At 39.6% G+C, this 26,637-nt stretch overlaps 1 protein-coding gene across 1 annotated transcript; it reads left to right on the forward strand.

The window, feature by feature from the left end:
• The first annotated feature begins 1,722 nt into the window (after positions 1 to 1,722).
• Positions 1,723 to 26,513, forward strand: jak2b (Janus kinase 2b). Its single transcript, XM_071483632.1, has 25 exons — positions 1,723 to 2,018; positions 2,102 to 2,244; positions 4,422 to 4,658; positions 5,338 to 5,461; positions 5,564 to 5,681; positions 9,417 to 9,562; positions 10,215 to 10,506; positions 10,884 to 11,003; positions 11,212 to 11,369; positions 12,799 to 12,910; positions 14,434 to 14,620; positions 15,266 to 15,390; positions 15,601 to 15,735; positions 16,272 to 16,359; positions 17,401 to 17,528; positions 17,670 to 17,808; positions 18,178 to 18,329; positions 18,726 to 18,876; positions 19,568 to 19,704; positions 20,259 to 20,448; positions 21,516 to 21,640; positions 21,734 to 21,906; positions 22,193 to 22,310; positions 24,565 to 24,678; positions 25,618 to 26,513. Exons 3-25 carry the CDS (start codon positions 4,454 to 4,456, stop codon positions 25,723 to 25,725), a joined length of 3,345 nt encoding a protein of 1,114 aa, XP_071339733.1. The 5' UTR covers positions 1,723 to 2,018; positions 2,102 to 2,244; positions 4,422 to 4,453; the 3' UTR covers positions 25,726 to 26,513.
• The last annotated feature ends 124 nt before the right edge of the window (positions 26,514 to 26,637 follow it).

Raw genomic sequence — 26,637 nt, forward strand, 5'->3', positions numbered from 1 at the left:
AGAGCCCTGACATCGACTCTCTCCAACGTCTTTGGGATGAACTGGCCAGGCCGTGTAACCCAAGATCACTGACGGGGGATGTTGGGTGTCCCTCATGAGACTGCCTATGTCAGATTTTTTTTTTTTTTTTGGGGGGGGGGGGGTTAAAGCAGTGCCTGGAAAAGCCTCATGAAGATGACACATCACTCAGCATACTTAGTCTGTACATTTCTCTTCATTGTGGGTTTTCTTCAACTGGCCTTAATTACACAGGAATGGACTCTTCAAAGAAATATTTGCTTTGTTTTCCCATCACACCAAAGAAGTGTGTCTCTAACACCACCCACATATCCAGTTGCTCCATTTTCTCTAATAATGAAATAATTGTCACAGATCAGTTTGTAATGTCTCAATTTCTGTTGGCGTACTATATCTAAACTTCCATCAGTTTTGCAGATAGATTGCTGAGGTTAGAGATAGCCTCCAAACCGGTTCAAATCAGAATAAAATTGCAGTTAAAAGCCCGTTTTTACTCATCAAAGATCAATGAACTGATATTAGAAGCTGTCGTCACTTAAAAATACATGAGTGACAAAATAAAGGAACAATATCACAATCTTCAACCGAAAATATTATAAAGCTGAATCAATGCACTTCTGACACAGTCTCAACAAAAATGTAACATCAGCCTCAATTAATTAACATTTGCTCCAAAGCTGTTGTACTGTATTGTACTTTATATTAAAGGTGTTTATGATATTGTGTTCAGTCTGCTCCCTTGTGTAACTGTGCTGTAATCTGTGCATCTAGTGGTTAATTTCAGTTTCGGTTGGTGGGTGTTGGTTAGATTGTTGGTTTGTTCATTGACAAACCAAGGGACTGATTCATTGTGAAGATGGTGCCTCTATGTCCTCCTTGTAACCTCCAAAGTCCCAGACTCAGAGTTGTATGATAATTGTATGTGCACATTTAAATGTGAGAGACAGAAAATGTGCTCAAAGGCGGAGAAAACAATCCATGATTGCAACAATTCTGTCTGACAGCTTTAACAATTTCCCTGACATTTACTGTATGTAGTCAAAAAAAACTACTTACACTTCTTACCACCGGCTTTTAGATTGTTGTGAAGCTATCAAACATGGCTTAGCCTGGATTTCTGGGCATAGTCATATAATTCTGAATAATTTGCAAGATAAATTGCAAACATAGTTATATATCTTAATTTTCTGTAATTTTCTGGAAAATCTTACTTCTTCTCCCATTCAGTGGCTCCCCATACTGTCTTTTTTTGCCTCATGGTTTATCCTCAGCTGTCAGTTTATTATGGACACCTTGCTAAAACTAATGCAATTTAACTTTGTTTTTTTTTTTTTGTTTTTTTGAAGGGTACAGTTTGTTTTATTGCATTATATGGACAGGGGTTTCTATGGTTTTGACCACCCCATTTATATCAATGAGGATATAGAAATACCTTTCCGTATAATTCAAAACAGCATGGACTTACTGTCACTGAAAGTATTTTAAGGGCTGTACTTTTATAGAAATAAGATTATGAACAGAAATGCACCAGTATGCTTTAAAAAACTACACTGATAGTGGCCAAGTATTATTTTACTGTTCAGGTTTAGACACACGCAGAACTGGCATTTTTGTGTGTGTGTAATTGTGACATTTCCGACGGTACCTGATGGCAGCATGGGTATGATGGGAGAGGCTGGTTTGTTGACTGGCTTCGGCTGCGCTATATCTGCCACTGGCAAACTAGCTAGCAGCCTTCTCGCCATTCAGTTTGATGAGATGTCAATAATGTAACTTTGGTCGTAGCTGCAGCCACATGTTCTGGCACAAGAGGATGATCGCCTGCAGATAATTCCGTGTTATCGGACCGTTTTTTGTTGTTTTTGTTGTTTTTGTAACGGAGCACGACGTGGTTTTTGCTAGCGTTAGCTGAAGTTACAAGATTGACAAGATAAACGGCTGAAGTTCCTCCGGAGAGAGATGGGTAACGCTAGGCTGACCAGAGGTAGCTTATGTAGCAGGTTAGCCAGCTGAGTGCGACATGGAAAAAAAGAAATATTTCCATATGGATTTCGACCATAAATAAACTTATTATGTCCTGCAGGTGTTTGAGTACTCTTAAAGGACTGAGCTGCAGTGCCCGGCTGTAGCTGTCAAAGCCTCCCTCGTCCTGGCCGCTGCGCTGGCCTAGGAGGCTAGCAGCAAGCTAGCTATCTAGCTAGCCGCACGTCTGGCTCATCTACCAAAGTAAGTCTTTACATTACCCAATAATTAATCGACAGCTTTATCTGATTTATTCTTCAAGCGTGTAAACACGTAGACTTACAGCGATAGTTAGACAAGTCGCCAAAATACATTTTCATATTCTGCTTAGACGATAGTTAACGTTAACTTGCATAGGTGGGTGTGTGAGGCTGCTAGCGTCAAGTTAATCTATTGAGGCTATAGCTAGTGGTAGCTGGCAAAATTATGGCCTGCATGAGTTTGTTCTCCAGCTAAGTTTCTAATACTGGCCCGAAACAAATCGTTGATTTTGGATTTTGCTGCTTGACATGGCAACCTTTGGATGAACTTGCCACAACAACAAACATCGTCCAGAAAATATAGCATTCTTCCCTCTCAGTTTTAACATTCTTATTGTCCATTTGGAGTGGCCATTCAGTTACAAAACTGAAGTAGGTCATGTGAAGATTTGATAAACGGTTATAAATCTATGTTCTGCTCCTCAAAGTCGGAGGTATAGATATTTTAGAGCTTCATGGCCAAAAGTTGGTGTAAATCCTTGTCTAAAATGATCTGAGGTGTATTGCCAGGCATCCTTTGGTCAGGATTTTGCTGAAGTTAAGAGTGTACTAAATTCACGAATGTCAGAGGTGACATATTCTCTCTTTCTGTGGGAAATGTCATTACATTAGACATCATGCTTCAATTTGCTGTTTCTTTGCTCAGTGACTATTATACATACATGGGCTGATTTTAGTAATTCATGAAAGGACTAGTTGGTTGACATAAAATTCACAGACAGCAATTATGAAGATCAGTTAACACTTTGCTTAATATTTTCAGTTTCCCAATTGCAAGGATTTGTGGTTTTTTTTCTCAGTTCAATTTTATTTTGAATCAAGTCTCTCTTTTTACAAATTCCTTGGGCTCTTAAAAATTATGTCATCAGTCACTACTTTCTGATTATTTATATGACAATATGACTCAAAAAATAATTGATTATAATAAAATAAAAATAATCACATTCACTCTTGAAGTTTTTTTCTGTTTAGATGTTTTTCAACTTTAAATTAAGGTGGACTTTTTTGAACATAGATCAGTAGTCAATATTTAGAGGAGGCCCCTTCGGTAATGATTATGGCTACAGCCTTGAACAGCTGGATTCATTTTTTGGCATCCTGCCATATTGTAAAGTACCTGGATAACAATTTGTATCAACAGTGTCTCCCACCCAGTCAAGGAAATCTATACTTCTTCAAAGTATTTCTTTCTCTCGTATCCATCTAGTTCAAATACTCAGATTTTGAGCAAGGGCCCGCTCAGTGCAGATTTCCAGTTGTGCCATATTTTTCTATAAAAAGATTGATCTTCATGTATATGTAGCGCTTTGGAATTTTTCTTATATCCATCTACTGATTTCCGCTTATCTGTAACCATGTCACAGAATTGTTTTTCAAGTTCTTTTTCATACATTATGTAGCTTTTACTCTGACATGGAAAGGTATATTTTTCTTTATTATGTTACCTCTAATCAGCCAAATCGAACTCATTTCAGTAATTTAATTACTGAAATTAATTTATATTTTTAGCACTGCAAAAAAAAACGTTTTAGTAATCATTAGAACTAGTTTGACAAGCTGTTCATAAGCTACATATAAAGAAAATAAGATGGAACCCCGGCAATGAAATAGTCGGAGAAATAAAACACCTTTAATTTGCCCCCAGCTTGATATAACATTGTATTTGATGTAAGGGGAGTAGGGCTTACTTGAATAGCAGCTGTTTGAAAAGGGGGATTTAAGTATTCTTCTTTGCTTCTGCAAAATGTTTATATCTCACAATAAGGTTAGTACTGTGTGTTGACTGCGGTCCATGTAAATGTAAGTAATTAATGAGAAAATAATACATCTAAATCTTGGTTAAGACTAAGCTGGTATCAAAAATTGCCATGCAGCAGGGCTAAAAAAAGGCACTTGCAGCGTCATTTCTGGCTGTGTTCGTAGCCTATTTTTGAATTAGATTTACAGATTTTATAACCTTTTTCTGGTCAATGGTTCCTTTGTACTGCAGCTTTATGTAATACTTGAATTTTGATTACAGTTGTGCCCATGTTCCCTGATTATGATGTTAAATTCATCGCACTTTGCTCATAAAAAGAAGCCTTCATTATTACTGCTGACATTTTATTTAACTGATCGAAGGTTGCGTCTCGTTGAGGGCCTCCCTGCCAGCCATGGACACTGTGACAGACACATGCCCAGCGGTGCACCAAAATGGAAATGCCCATCGGGAATCTGCAGACACGAGACAAGCCGCTGCTGTGCTGAGGCTTCATTTCTACCACAGCAGCCAGGGAGCAGCTGACTGCAGCTTTCTCAGCTACCCACCTGGGGACTATGTGGCTGAAGAGCTGTGTATAGATGCAGCCAAGGCGTGCAGTGAGTACTCAAGCTCTACAAGCCTGCATAAAGCCCCCCCATTCATGTGTTTTGCTGCAACTCAGTGCATAGGTCCTGAGATAAGGTTATCAAGAGGCCACAGTGAAAAATATCAGCAAAAAATCGTTGGCTTCTTCAGTCATTGCTGTGCTTTGTTTACAGTCTAACTTTCTTTACTCTGTTTACGTATAAGCAAAAATATGGTAGCTTTGCTTTGCTTGACATACAACTGAAGAGTCAAAAGTATGATGCGACTCAGACATAGAGCAGGGCCATGAGGTTGGAGGAGGGGTTGGCAAGACTAACCTGCATGTTGTGGGAATTGCACATTATGTGTTTGATGATAAACCAAACATAGCTGACATTTTAGATAATCTTTATTGATCTTTTGTTCACTTGTGTTGCTACTAGAAACAGATAGTTTTCAAATGTGTGTCCTGAGGCATAATCTAATACAGTATGTGCTCCGCAGAGCCCTGAATTAACAATATTCCCCAGGTAAACTGTAGTTTGTTTGTTCACTTAATTTATAGAAATAAAAAAAAAGACAACATATTTTGATCACGCTGGTAACGCGAAGTGTAGACAAACTGTATTGTTTTAAAGAACGTGTTACATTATCAGATGGAGTGCACGCTTACAGAGCGTAATGTGGTTTCTCATTATTTGTCTGCTTTAGGTATATCACCTCTGTACTGCAGCCTTTTTGGTCTCTTCCGAGAGCATGATTGCTTGTGGTTTTCACCAAACCACATCTTTCAGCTCGATGACTCAGCTTCAGAAGATGTGTTTTTCAGAATAAGGTAGTATTATTCCCTCTGTATTGTCTCTTTAGTATCTTTTCCAGATTCGAATTCAAATATCCTTGTGACTTTCTGCATTTTCCTGATTACCGTTTACCACAGGTACTATTTCCCTGGCTGGTTCAGTGGTGGGGCATCCCGTGCATATCGATATGGGGTTGCCAAAGGGTCAGAAAGCCCTGTCCTTGATGACTTTGTAATGTCATACCTCTTCTCTCAGGTAAGCACCTCAGCATATAACCACCACCTATTACATATACTTGTTAGAAATTAGTGTTTTATATCCAAGACAGTTTAACAAATACATTCAGGAGCACTGCATAATTGTTTGTTTATACGTTGCCTTGCAGCCTAGTATTCTAGATTTGGCATCAGAAAACAGGCAGTTCATATCCTTGACAGATGCAGTGATATCAGTTTGTTAGCTTGATAGTTAGGTCTCATCTTCTAATTAAATGTTTTTAAAGCATTGCTCAGGGACACTGATAAAGATAGAGAAGTAATAAACTATAAAACTTCTTTTTTGACATTATGTCTGTTAGAGTGATTTCAGTCAGTTCATGTAAACAAGAGGGCTGCCGATGCGAGCCAGCACTTTCAGTTAGTGCAATTATTGCTCTTATGTGAAAGGGAAGTCAGTCTTTGGGAACGGTTTTGCTATTTGTGTGTCTGCATCTCATTGTGCAAAAAACCTGATCCTTTTTTTTTGTGCATTCCAAGGCTTTTTGAACTGAGATGAAGATCATAGCAGCCTCAGAGAAAAGCCTTTTGTCCAAAAATGTCATTGTTTGCTGTTATGCTCCTGTCCATGTCTGAAACAATTAAGTCTGCCACATAAAGTATTGAAGAGGTTCAGTTAGGATGCCAGTAAGGCTTAATTACTGATACAGCAAAGCAGGAAGCTGCTCCAGCCCCTCAAGACTTGGCAAATTCCCAGATTTCCTCAGTAGAATCTGACCAAATGCTAATTTTTGGGAGGAATGCACTCTATGTTAGCACAGTATCCACTATTGTGATAAGAGCCTTTACAGAGGCCCTGCAATGTTATGTAGTCTTAAGACCTTGTCATGTAGAGGCGCCCTCTGTCAAAAAGTAGGCTGGCAACACTCTATATTGTTGTTATTGTTAATGATGCTGTTGCTGTCAACAAAAGAAATGACCAGAACAAATAATGTGTTTGCCTGTTTCCTTACACGTTATGACTTCCCCAGCCTGTCTATGGCTCTTACCCCAAGCCTAATATTTTTTACTGAAGATATGAATCTTTAAAAAGGAACCCCAAAATATATATGCTTTCATTTCACAGCAGCTATTTATAAGTTATGCGAGCAACAGCCATAGCCAACATTAGCATTAGCAGGTGTGCACTTACCAGTCTAGACGAAACGTTGCCAGTTCAGCATCAAACGTCATTCCTGTACTCACCAGAGCTGCCTCCAGCAGTGAAAAGCAACATTGTTGATTTTTGTCCTCTTCTACTGAAGTTAGCAGGCCAAACGGGGTAGCACCAGTCCAGCCAGATCATCTCAACAGTTTCTGATGCTGAGTCAATGTAGCGTCCAGTCTGCCCTGTAAAAGCAGCGCTTCACAGAGGACATATTATAACCTCCCATCTTGTAAATGCAACAATGACTGAAGCTCTTGCAAGACCGGTTAGTAAACAGCTGGTAATGCTAATATTGGCATGTCAGTAGCATGTGTCAATAATAACAATTATTAATAGGTGCTTTAAAGAATAACAAAAAATAACTTCTTAAAATAGGTGGATACTGTAGTTTTCAGCAAACGTGACTCAAACAGATTTTAAAAATGAACGTTTTTGGGGACTGTTCAGCTCCATATTGTGACTATATAATATTTACGGCGCTAATGGGAACTTTAAAAAAAAAAAAAATAACAGTGCCCATGTTTCTTTTAATAAAGAAAGATGTCACCTAGTGCAACAGCGTGGCTCATTTACGTGTTTTAAACATCAGTCGAGATCTAGGGCACAATGAAATAAGCTACATCAGGCATTGGCGCCACAGACAATAATTCTTAAGAGCAATTCTTTGTTGGTTTTGTACTTTTAATAGGCTTTAGTGACATGGGTCCTCAGGGGTTAGTGTGGGCCAATTTTGTATTTTTCTCCAGGGCTCCCCAGCAAGTTAATCTGGCCCCAGATGCCACATTGGCTCACATTGTACTATTACTTTATTGGAGGTAACAAAGTCTGAAAACCTTGGTTAGATTATCAAACTCAGGATTTAGGTTACAGTAGGTTCCCTCCGTTTTTTTGTGCTTGAATACATTACATTTTCAATTTGCTGCCTATCTGTTGGAATTGTGGAGTACTTGTCCTTGCATTTTTGGTTCAAAGGAAAGCAGAGTTGTAATCACAGTGTAGTTTTTGTTCCCTCCCAGTGCACTAACAGTGAAATATCTCCATAGGACAGATGGAGAAAAATACAATAGAGACCACTTCAGGTGTATCATCATGAACCTACATACCCTCACTCAATGTAAACCACAGTGCAATAGAAATGAGGTTTATAGTACAGGTGAATCCAGGTAACTAAACTCAGTAATATGACTGGAGCTGACCTCTGAGTGAACCAAAGGATTATGTGGAATTATGCATGTGGAAACTGCCCTGGTGGCTTGGGAAAAGCCTAAAAAGGAGAAAGGAAGCACAGCTGTGGGGGTCATTTGAGGGTCTAGCACGTTGTGTATTTGCTGCCATTAGGCCATTCAACATGCTCGCATTCACTTCAGACAGATGTTGTGTTTTGCTTTGTGAAGGATATGTTTTATTCTCACAGTCTAATCTAGAGCTGAGCTTCTGTGTATGTGATAAAGAAAGGCTATTATGACTTGCAAGGGGAAGTGTCTCTGTGCATTCACCAGCTGGTTTGTGGCCAATATAACAACAAAAACTAATCAAAAGCCTTAATTTTGATGGTACAATGGTAAAAGGTATATTGATAAAACCACCACTACTGCAAAAACTGCTGATGGATAGTATCACCAAAAGAAAACCCATGTCTTCATTTGTCAGTTGAAGGTTAAGGAATGCAAGAACAATGTCCTAATATTTTCAGGACATTGATAAGTGTGGATTTCATCTTAGTTTGTCTACACACTCATGATGTGGGTCCATTTATTCATAACAAGAGGAAAATAAAGAAAGAAAGCTGCAATGTTACTGTATAGTTCCGGTCTGTTTAGTGTTCACACTGACTTATTACAACAAAAACAAGAGTTGTGACCATGATGTCAGATGAACTGACAGGAAGCTTATTCATTGGACGTAGTGGTGAGCTGTCATCCTGCACCGTCAGCGCTACACGAACCTGTGGGGGAAATGAAAACGTTTTTTTCCAGTGACTGACATCAAGTCATGTTGTACCAAACTGTTTTCTGAGTTGTTGTTGAACTTTTCTGGTGGTTATGACAAGTTCATACGATGATGAAGGAGTAGTTGTGTATGTGTAGATAGGAGTAGGTGTGTCACAAATAATAAGAGGGAAATAGAATCAGAGAATGAACAAGGACATAGTGAGGGCCAGATCAGTCGATAAATACATTTGTATAGCATTTGAAATCTAAAAGTGTCACACACATGCCACGTAATTCTGTGGCTGGGCATCTTTCCATTAACTCAATAAACCACCTGCACCAGAGTTTATTTAGAAGCCAACTTAGAGATATGTTGTTGTTGGGCCATGCCATGGTTCAAATAGCTTCAGGGAACACAGCCTGAAACTGTTTGTTTGATACAAACTCTTACACGTGCAGGGAATACAGACTTTGGTACTTCACATGTGAGCACACATACTCTACATAAGTACATGAAAACAAAGCATTAGTGACTGCACTGACAAATCAAAACTCATCCTGTATGCATTAAGTGCCATCAGATAGGTTCACCCTTAGTCCTAAACAGCTGCTGTGCTACTCTCATCTCTGTGTGTAGTGGAGGAATGACTTTGTGAATGGCTTGGTGAAGATCCCTAACTCCCACGAGACTCAGGAAGAGTGCCTCGGTATGGCTGTACTCGACATGACGAGGACAGCCAAGGAGAGACAGATGTCGCCACTGGACATCTACCACACTATAAGGTACAAGAGAAACACAATGGCTGCTTATGACCAGATGTGACATGAGTAGCTGCTAAGCAATATTTTTGATGTAATGGAGCCAAATTCAAAACCTGACTTTCAGCACAGATACCAACACAATGCTTTTTTGAGGCTTTTCTTTGAAGAATATTAGCTCTTTTCTTTCAACAACACTTTTTTTTTTTTTGTTTATTGACCAAAAATTTTGCCAAGATAAAGTAGTCTGAAATTAGCATTTATGGTACTTTAAAATTAGGAAACATCTGATCACACAGTAACTAAACAAAGCATTCAATGCTACCTCTCAGACCTGAAAGGTTTTGGTTCTCTTAATTATGAGCATGACTTTCTTTTCCAATTTCACTAATTTTCTAACACAAAAAATGTTATGAGTCAAAACTGAAGTTGTCAAATGTACATTGAAATTTGATGTGCTTTTCATTTAACAATGCACAAGTGAGCAACTATTCTAGTTAACCTAATAATCTACTGAGTGCCTCTTGTTGTAGGTTTCAAACAACACCTTATTATGTGCAAACACAGCTTTCAAAATAAGAGTGACACCCATATGTACATAATATGATATTCTTAATGGATGTGAGACATCTGGCTTAATGCTAATGCTAACAAAAATCTACTGACTCTCTTCTAGCTACAAGTCCTTCTTGCCAAAGGATATGAGAGCTCAGATCCAGGACTGCAACTTCTTGACACGTAAGCGAATCCGCTTCCGCTTCAAGCGCTTCATCCAGCAATTCAGTCAGTGTCGGACCACAGCGCGCGACCTCAAGCTTAAGTACCTCATTAGCATGGAGTCCCTGGAGAATGCATTCTACACAGAGACCTTCCAGGTCAGAGAACCGTCCAGCGGGCAGCTCATCATCCTGGTGGCGGCAGACACTGGCATCCAGTGGTGTCGAGAGAAATTGAAAGACTCTGACCAGGTTGGTGTGATCTTTATTTTATATTTATTTATTCATTTTATTTCTGCCATTGTACTTCACATGTTTTAACTTACTTTTATTCAGAACAGTATAAAATGAGTGCAACACAGGCACGATGTTGAGGTCAGCACTACAGTTCTCTACAGCCCTAAAATGTCACCCAAAAGAAACCTGCAAGACAAGGAAATGAAATAACTGAATCACATCCTAAAGCATGATCAGTGTTTCACAATAAACTACATTTGCTACATTATTGATAATGAGTGACTATGTCAACCATTTTAACAGTATGTTGTTGAATGTTTCTAAAAAGAAGTTTTTGGTTTTTTTCTTAATAAAAATATTTAATAATAAGCTTTTGTTATTCTGTTTGGCAGGAGCTGCAGACCCTGTGTGACTTCCCTGACGTCACTGACATCAGCATCAAGCAGGCCAGCAAGGAGGGTGCTGCGGAGAGTCGGGTGGTCACCATTAACAAGCAAGATGGCAAGAATCTGGTAATTTCACTTTGTAAACCTCTGTCTGCCTGCTGTCTTCATCAGAGCAAACACTGTAAAGCATTTGTTTCCCTCCCCTGCTTTTCCATGCAGAGAGAATATAGAAAAATATAATACGGTATCAAATGCACAGTTTGCTTGGTTTACACCATCATGTCTGAACAGAATCCTGCTGATGTGCTTGGTTGTGGTTTTTCATACATTTCAGGAGCTGGAGTTCCCGAGTTTATCTGAAGCGCTCTCCTTTGTGTCCCTCATTGACGGCTACTATCGGCTGACTACAGACGCACATCACTACCTTTGTAAAGAAGTGGCACCTCCGAGGCTTGTGGAGGCCATCTCTTCTCATTGCCACGGCCCGATTTCGTAAGGAAAACATTAAAAAAGCTTGGTTTATATTTGAATGCAGCCTATGTAGTCTAATACTAAACTTGCATTGTTATACTGCACCTCCACTGCCTTACTCAAGTGTCAGAGAGGGATTGAGCAGGATCATGGGGGTGACAGATGGTTTGCAGCCACAAATGATGTTTCCTACATTCGTCAGGCTTCTGCTTACACCACTCTGTGTGGTTATAGCTCAGTTGCACTCATCTCCCTTGTATTGGCAGCAGTTAAACTTTCCACATTGGTGTTTCGTGCAGAGTTCCACAGAAGAAATAAGCTCACCAGCCTCAATTCTTCACATTCCTTTGAGATTCTCGTTCATGTTCACATGTTCACATGATCGCATCACATAATTTCTGTGGATTTGTCAGCTGCACTGCAACTCTCCTGTTCTACCACATCCCAAGGTTCTGTTAAATTCAGATCTGGTGACTGGGGAGGCCACTGAAGTTCACTGAACTCATTGTCGTGTTGATGAGTAGCCATTAGAAGAAGTGGCAATAAAAGGATGCACATGGTCAGCAGCAATACTCTGACAGGCTGTGGCATTCAAATCATGATTGATTGGTATTACTGGGCTAAGAAACTTAACCCACACCATTACACCAACACCAGCAGCCTGGACTCTTGACTGTTGACGGTTCATTGATTAATGCTTATTGACGCTCTGACCCTACCATCTACGTGCCTCAGTAGAAATCCAGATTCCTCAGACCAGGCCACCTTTGTTCTTCAGCTGTACAGTGTTGGTGAGCCTGTAGCCACCGCAGCCTCAGATTTCTGTTTGATGTGGATCCTGACGTGGTCTCTTGCTGTTGTAGCCCATCCTCCCCCAGCTTTGACATCTTTTGCATTCTGAGAGGCTTTTCTGCTCGCCATAGTTGTAAACAGTGGTTATCTGACCTAACGTAGCCTTTCTATCCACTTCAACTTGTCTGGTCATTCTCCTCAGACCTCTCTCAGCAACAAGGTGTTCCTGTTCACTGCAGCTCACTGGTTGTTTTGTTTTGCACACCATTCTGAGCAGACTTTAGAGACAGGAGAGCAGTGGAAATATTCAAACCAGCCCCTCTGGCACCGACAATCATGCCGCAGTCAAAGTCACTGACATTTCAATTTCTCCCCATTCTGATATTTGATGAAGCCCCTGACCTGTAACGTCATGATTTTATGAATTGCACTGCTGCCACATGATTGGAGAATTGCACAAATTAACAGGTGCACAGGTGTTCCTAAAAACATGTTTTGGGAGTGTGTATTTCAAAATATAAGCCAAAATTTACAAGCTTTTCTCAGCTGGTCAGTGTTTATGCTATCCAAGCAGGTAAAACCACATTTGTCTGCTGAGAAACAGAGAATAACCTGCTGCAACTACTCTGCATGTTGTGCGTTTTTTTTTTCGTTACAGATCGGAGTTTGCCATCAACCGACTACAGAAGTGTGGAAACAAGCGGGGCCTGTACATTTTGAGATGTAGCCCTAAAGACTTCAACAAGTATTTTCTGACTTTCCCTGTTGAGGTAGGTAACTATGTCCTGCAGTAGAGGGAATATTTCACCATAGTAATAATAATTACAAATTTTATTTGTATAGCAGCTTTCTTATAAGTAACTATGAAAATAGTAAGAGGAGGAACATAAATGGGGATAGGATGTCATAATTCATGTAACATAAGATGGAAAATAGATTGGGGAAACCCACTTGATAATGATAATTAAATTCAGATAAAAATAAAAATGTAAAAGCCAATGCATAGAATGCATTATGTAAGATTGAAAATAAAACCCACTGGATAATAATGATAAAATGAAATAGAAATAAATTTAAAGAAGTGCAGCAGTGCATCATTGTGAAAATAGAATTTCAGGCTTGTATCAGGAAAGTCATTGCTGTGTTCCATAGCTTTAACCATAAATGACAAAGGCCTCATCCCCGAATTTCTTTCAGCCTTTCAGGGTAAACTGATAAACCGACAGCAGATGATCACAGTGTTTTTAAAGGCAAATTGTTAACAAGAGAGTCACTAATGTAGTTTTGTATATAGAGAGGAGGACCTTAAAATCAATTCTACATGTGACAGGAACACAAAGCAGCTACAGTAAAACTAGACTAATCTCTCTGCTCTCTCCTCTTGGTTCTGGTTTACAGCTGAGCTCCAGAGTTTTGAGTGAGATGAAGTTTATCAGTAGAAAGTGTACTGCAGTTATCAAGTCGGTTTAAAAAATATATTTTTTAAACTGTTTTAATGCGTGTTAATTTATATATGCTTCTGTGGTGGAACAATGATATTTTTCAGCACCTGGATGATGTGGGACTTGAAGCTTAGATCTGTATCTGTGCAGATATGCAAAATCTTGACTTAAATTCCTCCAGAGTAAATAAACATGCTGATGTCATTCCAAAAGTTGGAATGGGGCCCAAGATGAAAACATGTTGCAATTTACAGTTGCTCATTTTTTTCAGGATCTCTGAACCAGTTTTCCTTTGCAGGATGTCAGAGGACCCAGTGTGGATATGTTTGGCAGCAGCCCTGTTAGACAGCCACATACCAGGGAGAATGCCTTGTAGCATTTTACCATGTGTCACTGCAATAGTGTACAGTGGTGCGATCCTGATTCCTACCTCAGTATAAACTGCAGTGGAGCGTCTTTGATTGATACGTTTCCAAACTGGGCTCCCTGGTTTATTATTCACGTTTTCTCCTGTGATGTAGCAGCATGTCTACAGCAACACAGCACCCTGAGTTTTTTTGATCCTGTGCCATTATTGCGCTGAAGGACATGAAAAGGAGTCTGTGCCAACTCTCAGTTTTAAGTACTCTACATGCGCTACAAGCAAATTTTGGTCACACGGGTTTAATACAAAGTCGTACTGCACAAGGCTACGTGTTCAGTACTGCATTGTCTTCTTGTTTTAATCCCCAGTGTTTTCACTGTAGAATTGAAACCTGGCTCACTCAGAGTAGGAGTTTTGATACTGTTGAATAACTGATGATTCACTTTCTCAAACTTGAATGACATCCATTTCCACTTCTGTGTCCCAGGTGTACGACACTGTCGAATACAAGCACTGCCAGATAACCAGGTCTGCCAGCGGGGAGTTTAACCTCAGTGGAGCCAAAAGAAACTTCAGTAGCCTGCAGGAGCTACTCAGCTGCTACCAAAAGGAAACTGTGCGCTCTGACAGTGTCATTTTCCAGTTCAGCAAGTGCTGTCCACCTAAAGCCAAAGGTAAAGCTAACAGAACCAGTGTGTGCTTTTTGAGAGATAAGTAGAAGAAACACAGTCTATGGCTAGACACAAGAATGAATGGAAAATGCTCAGTATCCTTAGATAAAGGCTATTTGTATACATACTGGTCTTCTCTATTATTAAATGTGTCTATGGGGATCTCTAACCAGTTTACAAGCATGGTAATTGAATTAGGATGCTCAGGCAGATGTCCATGAGCCTCCAACTTTATGTTTTTTTTTAGGTGAGACAGGATTTTTGTCTCCTGATAAGCAGTTATTTGTATGGGGACAAAGTTTCTTATCTAGTGCAGCCCAATTTAACGCTTACTGTTGTCTTATTCAGTGAGTTCATATTCACTAGTCAGGAAGAGTGAGGGAGAGCATTTTCTGAACTGGGATGCATAGAGAACAAATTAACAGCCAGGGTGGCTCTATAAATGAAAGCTGGTCTTTAGCTATAAAATTTTAACAGCAGAACTTGATGAGGAAATGAAGAGTTTCAACATGTCACATATTCCATCTCTGACTCACACTTTCATTTCTCAAGTTTCTGTCAGTTGGACTTGTTAGGTTTGATCACTTTCAACTTAGTAAAGTGTAACTGGTTTAATATAAGATGGTTTTCTTGTCTTTCCACCACCAGAAAAGTCCTGCCTGCTTGTGTGCAGGAGCAACAAGGGCTCAGAAGTGCCTCTATCTCCATCACTACATCGACACAACATCAGTCAAATGGTGTTTCACAAGATCAGGAAAGAAGATCTGGAATTTGTAAGCATAGTCTGCATTTTCAGTACTAATTGCATCTCCATTCTCTCACGTATGCAACAACATATGAACAGAATCCTTGTATGGCAGCACTATTTTACTTTATCAGTATACAGTGTGATCATTTTGCCCACAAGATAATCACTTGTTAAGGGTTAGAAGTGAATGTTTATGATTTTCAAATTGAACCTGTGATAATGTTCTTCCTGTCAGATGGAGAGTCTCGGTCAAGGGACATTTACAAAGATCTTCAAAGGAGTCCGCAAGGAGCTGGGAGACTATGGACTCGTGCACCACACAGAAGTTGTCATGAAAGTGCTGGATCAGTCCCACCGGAATTACTCTGAGGTGTGTGGCTTTAGAGCTCTGCAGAGAATCTTGTTTTCAGGGAAACTGACTGGTTGGTTATTGGTAAAAATAAAAGTAAATGATACTGAAGGTTAAAAAACTTCAGTGTTTTCATCATGCTGCATCAGGTTAATTTTGTCATTCAATGACTAGACCACTAATTCCCAACCAGGGGTATATTTACCCCAGGGGGGTACCTGGAAAAATTGAGTAATATCTATTTTGACTTCTTTTAAATCAGTTGAATTAAAGCGCTGTATAACTGGCTGAAATGTCCAGTTTGTAACACTTTTAAATATTGATAGTCTTAAAACCAAATTTTAAGTCAATTGAAATAAACATGTGGAACATGATAGATGGTGTTAGTGAAGTAAATGAAGCTCATCTGATGTGGGCATGGGCTTATGTCAGACAAGAAAAGGTTAAGAGAGGTTGCACTTTCGGGAATTCAGTCTCAGATGAATCACAGGAGCGTAGCTTTCTTTTGACATGGGCTCAAAAATAATGTGGTTTTCTATCTTTGTCTTGTTCTGCAGTCTTTCTTTGAAGCTGCCAGCATGATGAGTCAGTTGTCCCATAAGCACCTGATCCTTAACTATGGCGTGTGTGTCTGCGGAGAAGAGAGTAAGTCTGCTTTAGAGAGATGCACAACCTCTTTTCAGCTTTGCGCTACAAGCACACTGGATGTCCTCAAATGTCCACACACTACCCCTTAAGCTGACAAACATTATGAGCTTGATTTAAGGATAACAAGACTCTACCATACTTTCTATAATCTTGACCAGGCTCTTTGAGGCCAATCCTTAAAAGGATTACTATACCCCGCCCCAGAAACTCTTTCACCTTCCACACTCTCCCACGCACTTGTCTGTATTGATGAACTGGAAATACTTAGATTATTTTTAAGGAATTTTTTTACCTAAAACATCTCAAACGAGCTATGGCATACCTTGCATTTTTGGGCATTTTTTCTTGTTTGGTAGGGTATCATTTTTATTTGCATGGACAACTAACAAATATAAAGGAGCTTTGTCATTATTTTCTATGTTCATTTTGGTAATCTCAATGTAAATTTTTCTGTAATATTTGGTCCATTCTGCTATAGCTGTCAGTGTTATCTACACCAGACCCATAGAGATGACTAAATCTAATGCAGCACTTCCATTATGGAATGATGCAGTTAATATTTCCAGTAGAATTAAAGAGAACATTTTACAGCTGTCTAAAACCTCAAGAGTGAACACCCCACAGTTTGTTTTACATTGAGAAATCCAATGCAGGCGGCTCAAATGTGCTACTCCTGGCTGACAAGACAATTTGAAATAATCAACAAAGTGTACCTCAGCCTTTTTCTATCTGTACGGTTCTTCTTAACTAAAAAAAAAAATTAAAAAAGTGCCACAATTCCTGGAATTTACTAACATCAAATCAGTAACTTGATCAGATCATCTCAAAGTGAACCATATTCCCATCATTTTATCAAGAGGCAGACACTTACTCATTGAAATTGGCTTTGGTTAACACCATTTACAAAGTTGATAATGAGGGTTAAAACATTATGTAGGTGACATGAAATCGTTGTGTTTAAAACTTGGGTTGTGATCGCAAGATCCTGAATTGATTTCCAATTTCAAATTAAGAAAAGAATGCTTTCATTTCTTTCAGATATTATGGTGCAGGAGTATGTGAAGTTTGGCTCACTGGACACCTACTTGAAGAAGAACAAGAACTCTATAAACATCCTGTGGAAGCTTGAAGTGGCAAAGCAGCTGGCCTGGGCCATGAACTTCATGGTACGAATGCATGTAGTGTCCGCTTTGATGCATTTTACACCCATTCAAGAAATATTTAGTGTGAAAATTTTGTTTAGCGTGAGTTATTGTTTCCTCAGTTTGGTAAGAGACTGATAACTTTCTCCTTTTCTGTACCTGCAGGAAGAAAAGCATCTTATCCACGGGAACGTGTGTGCTAAAAACGTTCTCCTGATCAGAGAGGAGGACCGGAGGGCGGGCAACCCCCCCTTTATCAAACTGAGCGACCCTGGCATCAGCATCACTGTCCTACCCAAAGAAAGTGAGTTTGTCTATTCTCAGCTTTAACTGTAATGCACCTCTTTAATCAGCAGAGGGCAGTAGGTTCCTATTTAACAAGGCTGTGATGGTAGTGAGATGGTACCATCTTAAATCCGCATTGCATTGGATTGCTTCATTGTGTATGTGTGATTTATCTTTGTTTGCAGAAACAAAGAAAAATATTTGTTTTTAATAAGAATACTTTTTTTAAATTATTGCTAGATGCAGATTGATGCAGTACAGGGTGCATTCAATTACTGTATAAAACTAAACTGACACAATCAAAATTTTGTCTGAAAATGTCAGGGCTTTAATTGAAAATAAGGAATTAACTAAAAGAGGTTGGATAAATGTTTTTGTTTGTTCTCAGTCCTGATTGAGAGGATCCCCTGGGTTTCCCCTGAGTGTATCGAGGACCCTGCCAACCTGAGCCTGGCAGCCGATAAGTGGAGCTTTGGCACCACACTGTGGGAGATCTGCAGTGGTGGGGAGAAACCTTTAGCAACACTGGACACCTCTAAGGTAGGCCTGGGTGGTCCGACCTAAAATATATACTGTGTCAAGGTATATATTTAATATCAGATGGTAACAATATGGTGTATATCGTGGTATATGATTTAGAGTAGAAAAGGTCGGATTTCCAACATAGTCAGCATTGAAAAGAGCTTTTTCAAGAGTTGCTTAATGTTTCTCTGTTTGCAAGCAACAGCGATCAACAGTTGCATAAGACTTGGCTTGTATCCTTCTTATTATTGTTTTCAGTTTACCTTAAAATAAAATCTAAACTGTGTCATTTTAGCTTACATGGAACATCCAAAAAGACAGTTCAGTTTCAATGTGATTTAAGTGTCATAGAATCTGAGAAGAAAAGTGTCAACAATCTGCACATACAGAGACTGCATTTGAAATGTCTCACAGAAAACCCTGTTCTACGAGGACCACCACCAGCTTCCTGCACCAAAGTGGACCGAACTGGCTAATCTGATTCACTGCTGCATGGACTACGAGCCCACATTCAGGCCAACATTTCGTGCCATCATCCGTGACCTCCACAGCCTCTTCACGCCAGGTTGGTGTGTTCCCCTCGCCTGCTGGGCCAGCCAGAAGGCCCCTAATGGTGTCACAACAGGGAATTTAGGTCACACCAATATTGAATCTCAAACGTCCTCACTGACGCGTCTTCTGACCCCCACACACATACACACACACACACACACACATTTGGTAAATGGTAAATGGACTTGCGCTTTTCTAGTCTTACCGACCACTCACACATTCATACATTGATGGAACAGCCATCAGGGGCAACATGGGGTTCAGTATCTTGCCCAAGGACACTTCGACACCATCGACCTTCTAATTAGTGGAGGACCCACTCTACCTCCTGAGCCACAGCTGCCCCACATTTATAATGGTCTACTCAGAAACATGGCCATGAAAAGGGAGTCAGTGCTCTTGTTTTTATGAGGTCATCATGAGCTGATGTTAGAAATGGAGCAGGGATAATGTGAAATGTTTTCATCCTAGAGGGCAGATATGAAAATCAAAATAAGTTTAATCTCTGTGTGGTAATGATTAGTCCTAGCACAGACACAAGACGCACAAAGACAAATGTTTCAAACAATTTACCTTGTTTGAAAATGTTGAAGCAAACACAGAAGTGACATTATAATTCACTCAGTAGATGCTGATTTATCTTATTCCTGAGCTGTCCCATTATCTCTGAAATGTACATTTTTTTTTGTCTTATTTGTCCTCAGACTATGAGTTGATCGTGGACAGTGACATCCTGCCAAACAGGACAGTGGGCTCCGCCTGGTCCAGTGGGGGCTTTGAGAATCAGGAGCCAGCTCAGTTTGAAGAGAGACACCTCATATTCTTACAGCAGTTGGGCAAGGTATAAATCTACTCTTTTAGACAAGTGACGCCTTTTCCTCTTGTTGTACCTTTTTTCTTCAATGCATAGAGAGTTTCTGCCATGCTGTAATTAGTACGGTAGGTTTTTGAAGCAAATGTGCTTTCAATTAAGTTAGGTTATTTCTATTCTTTATGTAAGTGTATTATGGTTTTATAGCTATGTCATTCAAGTGGATTATCATAGGATTTTCATTTGATAGGCAAATAACTTGGATGCCAACATTTTCTTAGTGATCTGTCACATTATTTGTCAGCCTGTCTTGTTAGCTAGCTGCTTGTTAGCCATTTACTGGTTTGCAAATGTAGTAGCTCAGTTCCTTCAAAATGTAAACACGTTGCACAACTCTTCTCCACCACACCGTACTTTATTTACCGCACACTTTCACCCAGTGCCCTGCAGAAGAGTTGTGCAATGTGTTTTAGGACTTGCATTGAAGCTCACCGCGCTCTGTACCCCTCTGTGTGAATTCTCAAAGAGAGAAAACACATACAGGAAAAAAACGAGAGCTTACTGAAGTTGGTCTTCTGTTTCAGGGAAACTTTGGCAGCGTGGAGATGTGTCGGTATGACCCACTTCAGGACAACACTGGGGAGGTCGTGGCTGTGAAGAAACTCCAGCACAGCACTGCCGAGCACATACGAGACTTTGAGCGAGAGATAGAGATCTTGAAATCTTTGCAGCACGAGAACATCGTCAAGTACAAAGGCGTTTGCTACAGTGCAGGTACAGGTCACTGGCATTTTCATAGCTTTCTGCATTTTCTGCATTTTGAACAAAATTTAAAGGTTTGTTAGTCAATGCAGAAAGTGGTACACACATTCACTACTAGTTTCCCTACAGATTTGCAAATTAACAACAATACACCCAACTGTACTAGTTTACTATGAACTAGCAGTATCTGACAGAAACTTAGCATAGCCTATCACAATATTGACCAGGTGAGATTTCGTACTAGCACATCTAAATACATGTATCTAATTATGATCTTCAGAGTGTATTACTGTAGTGTAAAAGGTTTATTGTGTGTTTTGAAAATGGAGGCCTATTAAGCTTTAAAGGTTCCTTCCTTTTTTTGTGTCAGGGCCTCAAGCAAAAACAAATAGAGTGACATCTGGAAACTTGTCCAACTCTTAAATCCTGGGCTGACAGCATTACAGCTCCTAGATAATAGTTTTAGTCTGGTATGTCTGTGTGTTATTACTAAATTTATAACACTTTGGCTCAGAAGTGCTGTATTAAATGTAGATCTATATATATATATATATATATATATATATATATATATATAGATAGATAGATAGATAGATAGATAGATAGATAGATAGATATTGAATATCAAATATTGTGCTTACACAAAATATTAATGTACCTTATTAGTGCAGTTAAGGCTCAGTGTTCTCAGTGGGCTTGTGTGTTTTAACCTCATGGTTGATGTTTATGTATCTTTCAATACAAGTTGCAATGTGATGTGCCTGTCGCATAGTTCAGTTGCAAAACTTTCAAAAGTCTTATTGAAGCACCAGCGACGTTTGAAGTCACAGGATCTGTTACAGTGTGTTGAAACACTGAGCTTCTCAGGAGTGAGACAAGCTTGACATCATTGTATTCATTCATAACGTAACTATAAACCAGCCGTATGAAACAAGATCATCTTGGTTTTATGGTCTTGCTCACTTGAGCATCAACTTTAATATTGATAAAGATGTATTTCACACTAATCTATCAAAGAAATCTACAAACTTTTGCAGGTGATAAGTGCATATGATGAATTTTTTTTTGGCTCCCTTCAGGACGACGAAATCTCCGTCTCATTATGGAATATCTGCCTTTCGGGAGTCTGCGAGATTACCTCATGAAAAACAAGGAAAGGATCGACCACAAGAAGCTCGTACACTACACTTCTCAGATCTGCAAGGTACAGGCCTTTGTCCAGTTTTGTAACATGCTTTCTGTAGCTTCTGATGCAAAAAAAAAAAAAAAAAAAGCGTTTGTTGTTCTGTGTTCACAGGGGATGGAGTACCTGTCAAGTAAGCGGTATATCCACAGAGACCTAGCAACAAGAAATATCCTTGTGGAGAGTGAGCTGAGGGTGAAGATTGGAGATTTTGGCCTCACCAAAGTTCTGCCTCAAGACAAAGAGTACTACATGGTCAAAGAGCCAGGAGAGAGCCCCATATTCTGGTCAGACTGCTTTCTCTGTAATGTTTTGTTCTCTCTGGCAAAGAAGTGTTCACCATCCTTACAATGCTGTTTCAAGTGCTGATACTGAGTGTTGCATTTTTCAATTTTTTGGCAGAACTTTGCAGGGTTTTAATTGAACTTTTCCTGTTCAGGCTAATCAATAATTTGTCAATAGAAATTCCTGTGAAGAATGTCTTGGCAACCCAAACTGTTTTTGCTGTGACATTGTTTGCTGTGATACCTGACGTAGTGTTGAAGTCATCTTGCGAACTCGCCTGTTTTGCAGGTATGCTCCTGAGTCGTTGACCGAGAGCAAGTTCTCTGTGGCGTCGGATGTCTGGAGCTTCGGAGTGGTGCTTTATGAGCTCTTTACCCACAGTGATAAGATCTGTAGCCCTCCTGCAGTAAGTCATAACACTCACATGTATGCATGCATGCACTGGATTTTTCACTGCTTGTTAGGCTGCACTTGTGTTCATTGCTTTCTAGAGTTCTAGAGAATTATTGCTATACAGAAGATCCCATTTTAATTCAAGAGAAGAGGGTAACTGACATAACACTGTGATGTGTCACGTCATCCTCCTCTTTCTCTGCATTACCTGTCTGCCTCTGAATTTCTATCCCTCCACGCCGGCAACAGCCAGGGCTGGAGGTGTTGTGTTTTTGGATTGTCCATCCGTCTGTACATCCCATTCTCATGAAGACGATATCTCAATTTGGCACAAAGGTTCACTTGGACTCATGCATGAACTGATCAGACTTTGGTGGTCAAATGTCACTGTGCCCTCACAAAACACATTTTTGACCATAATAGCTAATAGGTTAAAATGCTGAAGTGATGACATTTTATATCCAAAAGGTCAAATGTCACCTTGACTGTGACATCATAATGTAATGCAAAAACACTTCTGGCCATTATTCAACACTGTAACTCAGGAAGGTGAGATTGTGACCATCTTTCCTGCAACTTGGCTGGTTGGTGGAGGCATATAACCACGGAGTGCTAATTCTAGTACAATCAGTAAAACAAAACAAAAGGATATAGAGCAGAACAGCTGTTTAGAGACAGATAAAGCTCTATTGGATTCCTAAAAAACATTCAAGAAATCTCTTTGAGATTGGATGATTTAAAACATTTGAATCTGAAATCTCAGTATCACATATTCATTAACAATAATTACAAATAAAGTTGGACAGTATGTGTGCAATAGCCAACTCAATATAATTTACAAATGCTGTTTTGTAAATTGCTGTGTTTTGTTGTGTTTTTTTTGGAGCACAAACAATGTTTAGTTTGAATCTGGACAAACTCACATGTTGAAGAACATCTTGGTTTACACTGTTCACTAGATAATGCTAAGCTCCAACTGGTGCCTTCCAGAATCATAATGGATTTAAAGATTTATAATATAACACTCTGAATAATATTTATATTTCACCACATATTGGTAATAAGTATAAAACACCAAATTGTCCCAGATGTAAAACTCATATATGTAGTAGTGTCGCCTGTAGGGATGCAATAAAATTCAGACATTCTGGAGGGCAGTTTGTGTAAACATCAGTACAGCAGGTCAACAGGAGTCAGCAAATTTACTTTAATGTCTGATTGGAAATGTTGCTGACCCCCTTCAACAATATGAAGAAGTTGTTCAATTGCCATCATGGTGAAGTGGGTGAGGAATGACCCCTGAAATCATTGATTCCTGAGGTTGGGACTTTGGAAAGACTAGAACATCATATCGATGGATGGATGGATGGATGGATGGGTTTTTCTACAGAAATGGAGGAAAATATTAGAATCTCTAGGACTCAAACATCAAATCATGGAATAGTCTGGATGCCGCACTGCCCTCTTAGTGTAGTTTCAGCTTTTTCTTCAAGTCAGGTAACATGATGTATGAAGCTTTCTCAATAATTGCTTATCCAAAAAAGCAGTAGACACTGCAGTTCCTGCTACATCCCCAACAGTACACCTGCAAGGTTTGAAGTTGACTGGATGAGCAGTTGAAAATCAAAACTCCTTACTGTATAGTTAGATGTAGAAACATGTAGGAACTCCTCCAACAGAACAAATAAACTAACCTGAAAGAACAGGCCTGTAGATCTGTCAGTGTCTCGCAGATAAGTACAGTTATTCATGTTCTGTAAAAAGAACAAACAAACCCTGACGTTTAAACCCTGACCTCAGGTCTTTCTCTGAATGCTCCAGGGGAAGAGGTGTTCGTCCCTGAACCGTCATACCTCAGGGCGTGCACATAAATGTGTTCAAACGAGGCCCTGTGGTCTTTTTCTGACAACTTTCAGTATCTTGATATATGCTGTCGATATTCTGGGCAAAGAGCCGTCTGAGCCAGAAGTCACGCGTAATTACACCTTAAACACACACTCCTCCATGCTTTATCTGACAGCTCATTTTCCATGTTGACAGTAGTGTTTCTGTAGCATTTCTAAGCTCAGGTTGCGCCACATATTTGACTTTGTCTCAATCACAACAGATCACTCATGTTGTTGATACAAGTACAGTCGAGTACTATACATTGACCTGTTCAGGTTATAAGACATGATTATTATCTGTGAGGGTCTTGTAGTTTTCCTCTAAGTTAAATTGATTTTGAAATCTGTCTTTGTCTTGGCTGTCATCATTCTCCTCCCCAGGTTTTCATGTCTATGATGGGGAACGACAAGCAGGGACAGTTGATCGTCTATCACCTCATTGAACTCCTTAAATCAGGCAGCAGGCTGCCTCAGCCTCTGGGCTGTCCCGCAGAGGTAGGAACATGCACTGCTGGTTTCTTTCTGAAGAGACCCATTTGTCACACACGTACTCTTACACACTGTACACACATTCTTACACACACACACACACACACACACACACACACACACACACACACACACACACACACACACACAGACACTCTCACGCCTGTTTGTTAGTGCATACTTAGTATTGTATCGTTTGTTTTGCTGTTTTAACATGAATTTAAATGGCTAACCAGGGACAGGTCTGCAAATTAGCTTCCAGGAGGTGCCTTATATACAGCACATTACATTTGTTGCATTGTTTCTCCTCATCTAACAATGTTTATCCATATAAACCTTGTTAAATAAAAACAGGCACATTTTTAGCTGGGATTTGAAAAATCTGATGCAAAAATATGTCAAATTGTCCTAATATCGACCTTTCATGGTTTCTCCATTCAGGCTGAGAAATTGTTGGATCTTTCTTAGGCTATGTCAACATTACTATGTTTTCATTTTAAACACATCTCTTTCGCTATATTTTTGCCTGGCATAAACACTACATTTTTGAGCCCAAAAACTGAGCATTTTGGAAACGCTGCTGGCCCACTTTTAGTTTGAAAAGTCCAGGATTGTGTTGTAGTCTGGACGGGCAAAAACGGAGACCTTTGGAAATAATGACATAGACACTCATGGTCACTACCTGATTGGTTACTGACCTTGTTGTCTTTGCTAGCGGCTGTTGTGCAGTTAAATTCTGCATTTTTACACTACAGCTGTCTGTCTTGTTCCTCATTTGTAGTATTTTATGCGATAATTAACTGCAGAGTGGAGTTGCAGAATAAACTGTTTAATTTGTCTCACTACAGAGCTTCCAGTCAGGTTTTCCTCTTGTGTGACATTGCATGAATCCAGTATAAACCCCTTCCTAAACCCACTGTTTTTTCCTCCTGCCTTGTCTCTCAGATACATGAGGTCATGGAGGAATGCTGGGACAACGACCCCAGCTTGCGTCCTTCTTTCAAGGAACTCAGCCTACGCATCGACTTGTTCAGGGACAGTAAGGAGTTTTAAAGTCACCGGAAGTGCCCCCGCTCCTCTTCAGCCGAGACGCTCTTAACATTGTTGTCCTGTTCGTGGCAAACGGACAAAAAGGCCAAAATGAGGTCCTTCTGCTGAGTGCCAGAGCAGTTTGTGATTGGAAGAGTGGTGGTTCAAACGTAGGACCAGCTCAAAAACTACTGCCAAGGTGCCTTTAAGCAAGGCACTCAACCCCCCCTTTTTTTATAATGGAGCGCTTTAGTGGCTAGCAGAAGAAAGTGGAGGATTGGATGCATCGAACTGTTGAAGGTGATGTTGCTGAAAAAGAGCTGAAAAAATGTGTTTGGTCAAACATCCTGGATAAAGTTTTAAGAGTTCAAGCGTTTGTAGAGACTGTGAGTTGACTATTGCCAGGCCTGAAGCTAGGGATGCATGTGTCGAGCAAGATCGTGTGTGTGTGTGTGTGTGAGAGAGAGAGAGAGAGAGAGAGAAATGGACTGAGAGAGTGTGTGTGTTTCGTCCATAAAAACAGCTAGCAGGCCTAGCTCTTGCCACCCCCTTTTCCCCTCACCTGAAGAGAAAGGGACTAATACAGCTGAGTGTTTTCTATGTATGTGTGTATATACCTACAGTATATTTGTGTACATATGTCCAGAAAAATTTTATAATTTTATAAAATGAGAATATAGTAAATGCTATATTTGAACTGCCAGGAAGGGGTCAGTGTAAATGAAGTATATACAAAGGTGATTTAAAAATCTGTCATTATTTTATGTTTCATTGTGAGAGGTGGATTGAAAATTAAAGAACAATTTAATTCAGCAGAATTATCTGTTTTTTTGTTTTTTTTTTTCTGTTTTTGTTTTGTTTTGTTTTATGGTTAATTTCAGTAGTACAGCAAGTCAAAATCATTGGATAACTTTAACTTAAGTCAAAGTTATGACT

Source organism: Trachinotus anak, unplaced genomic scaffold (genome assembly GCF_046630095.1).
Source record: "Trachinotus anak isolate AG129_WGS33_773 ecotype Australia unplaced genomic scaffold, CSIRO_AGI_Tana_v1 ptg000008l, whole genome shotgun sequence".
NCBI classification, from domain to species: domain Eukaryota; kingdom Metazoa; phylum Chordata; class Actinopteri; order Carangiformes; family Carangidae; genus Trachinotus; species Trachinotus anak.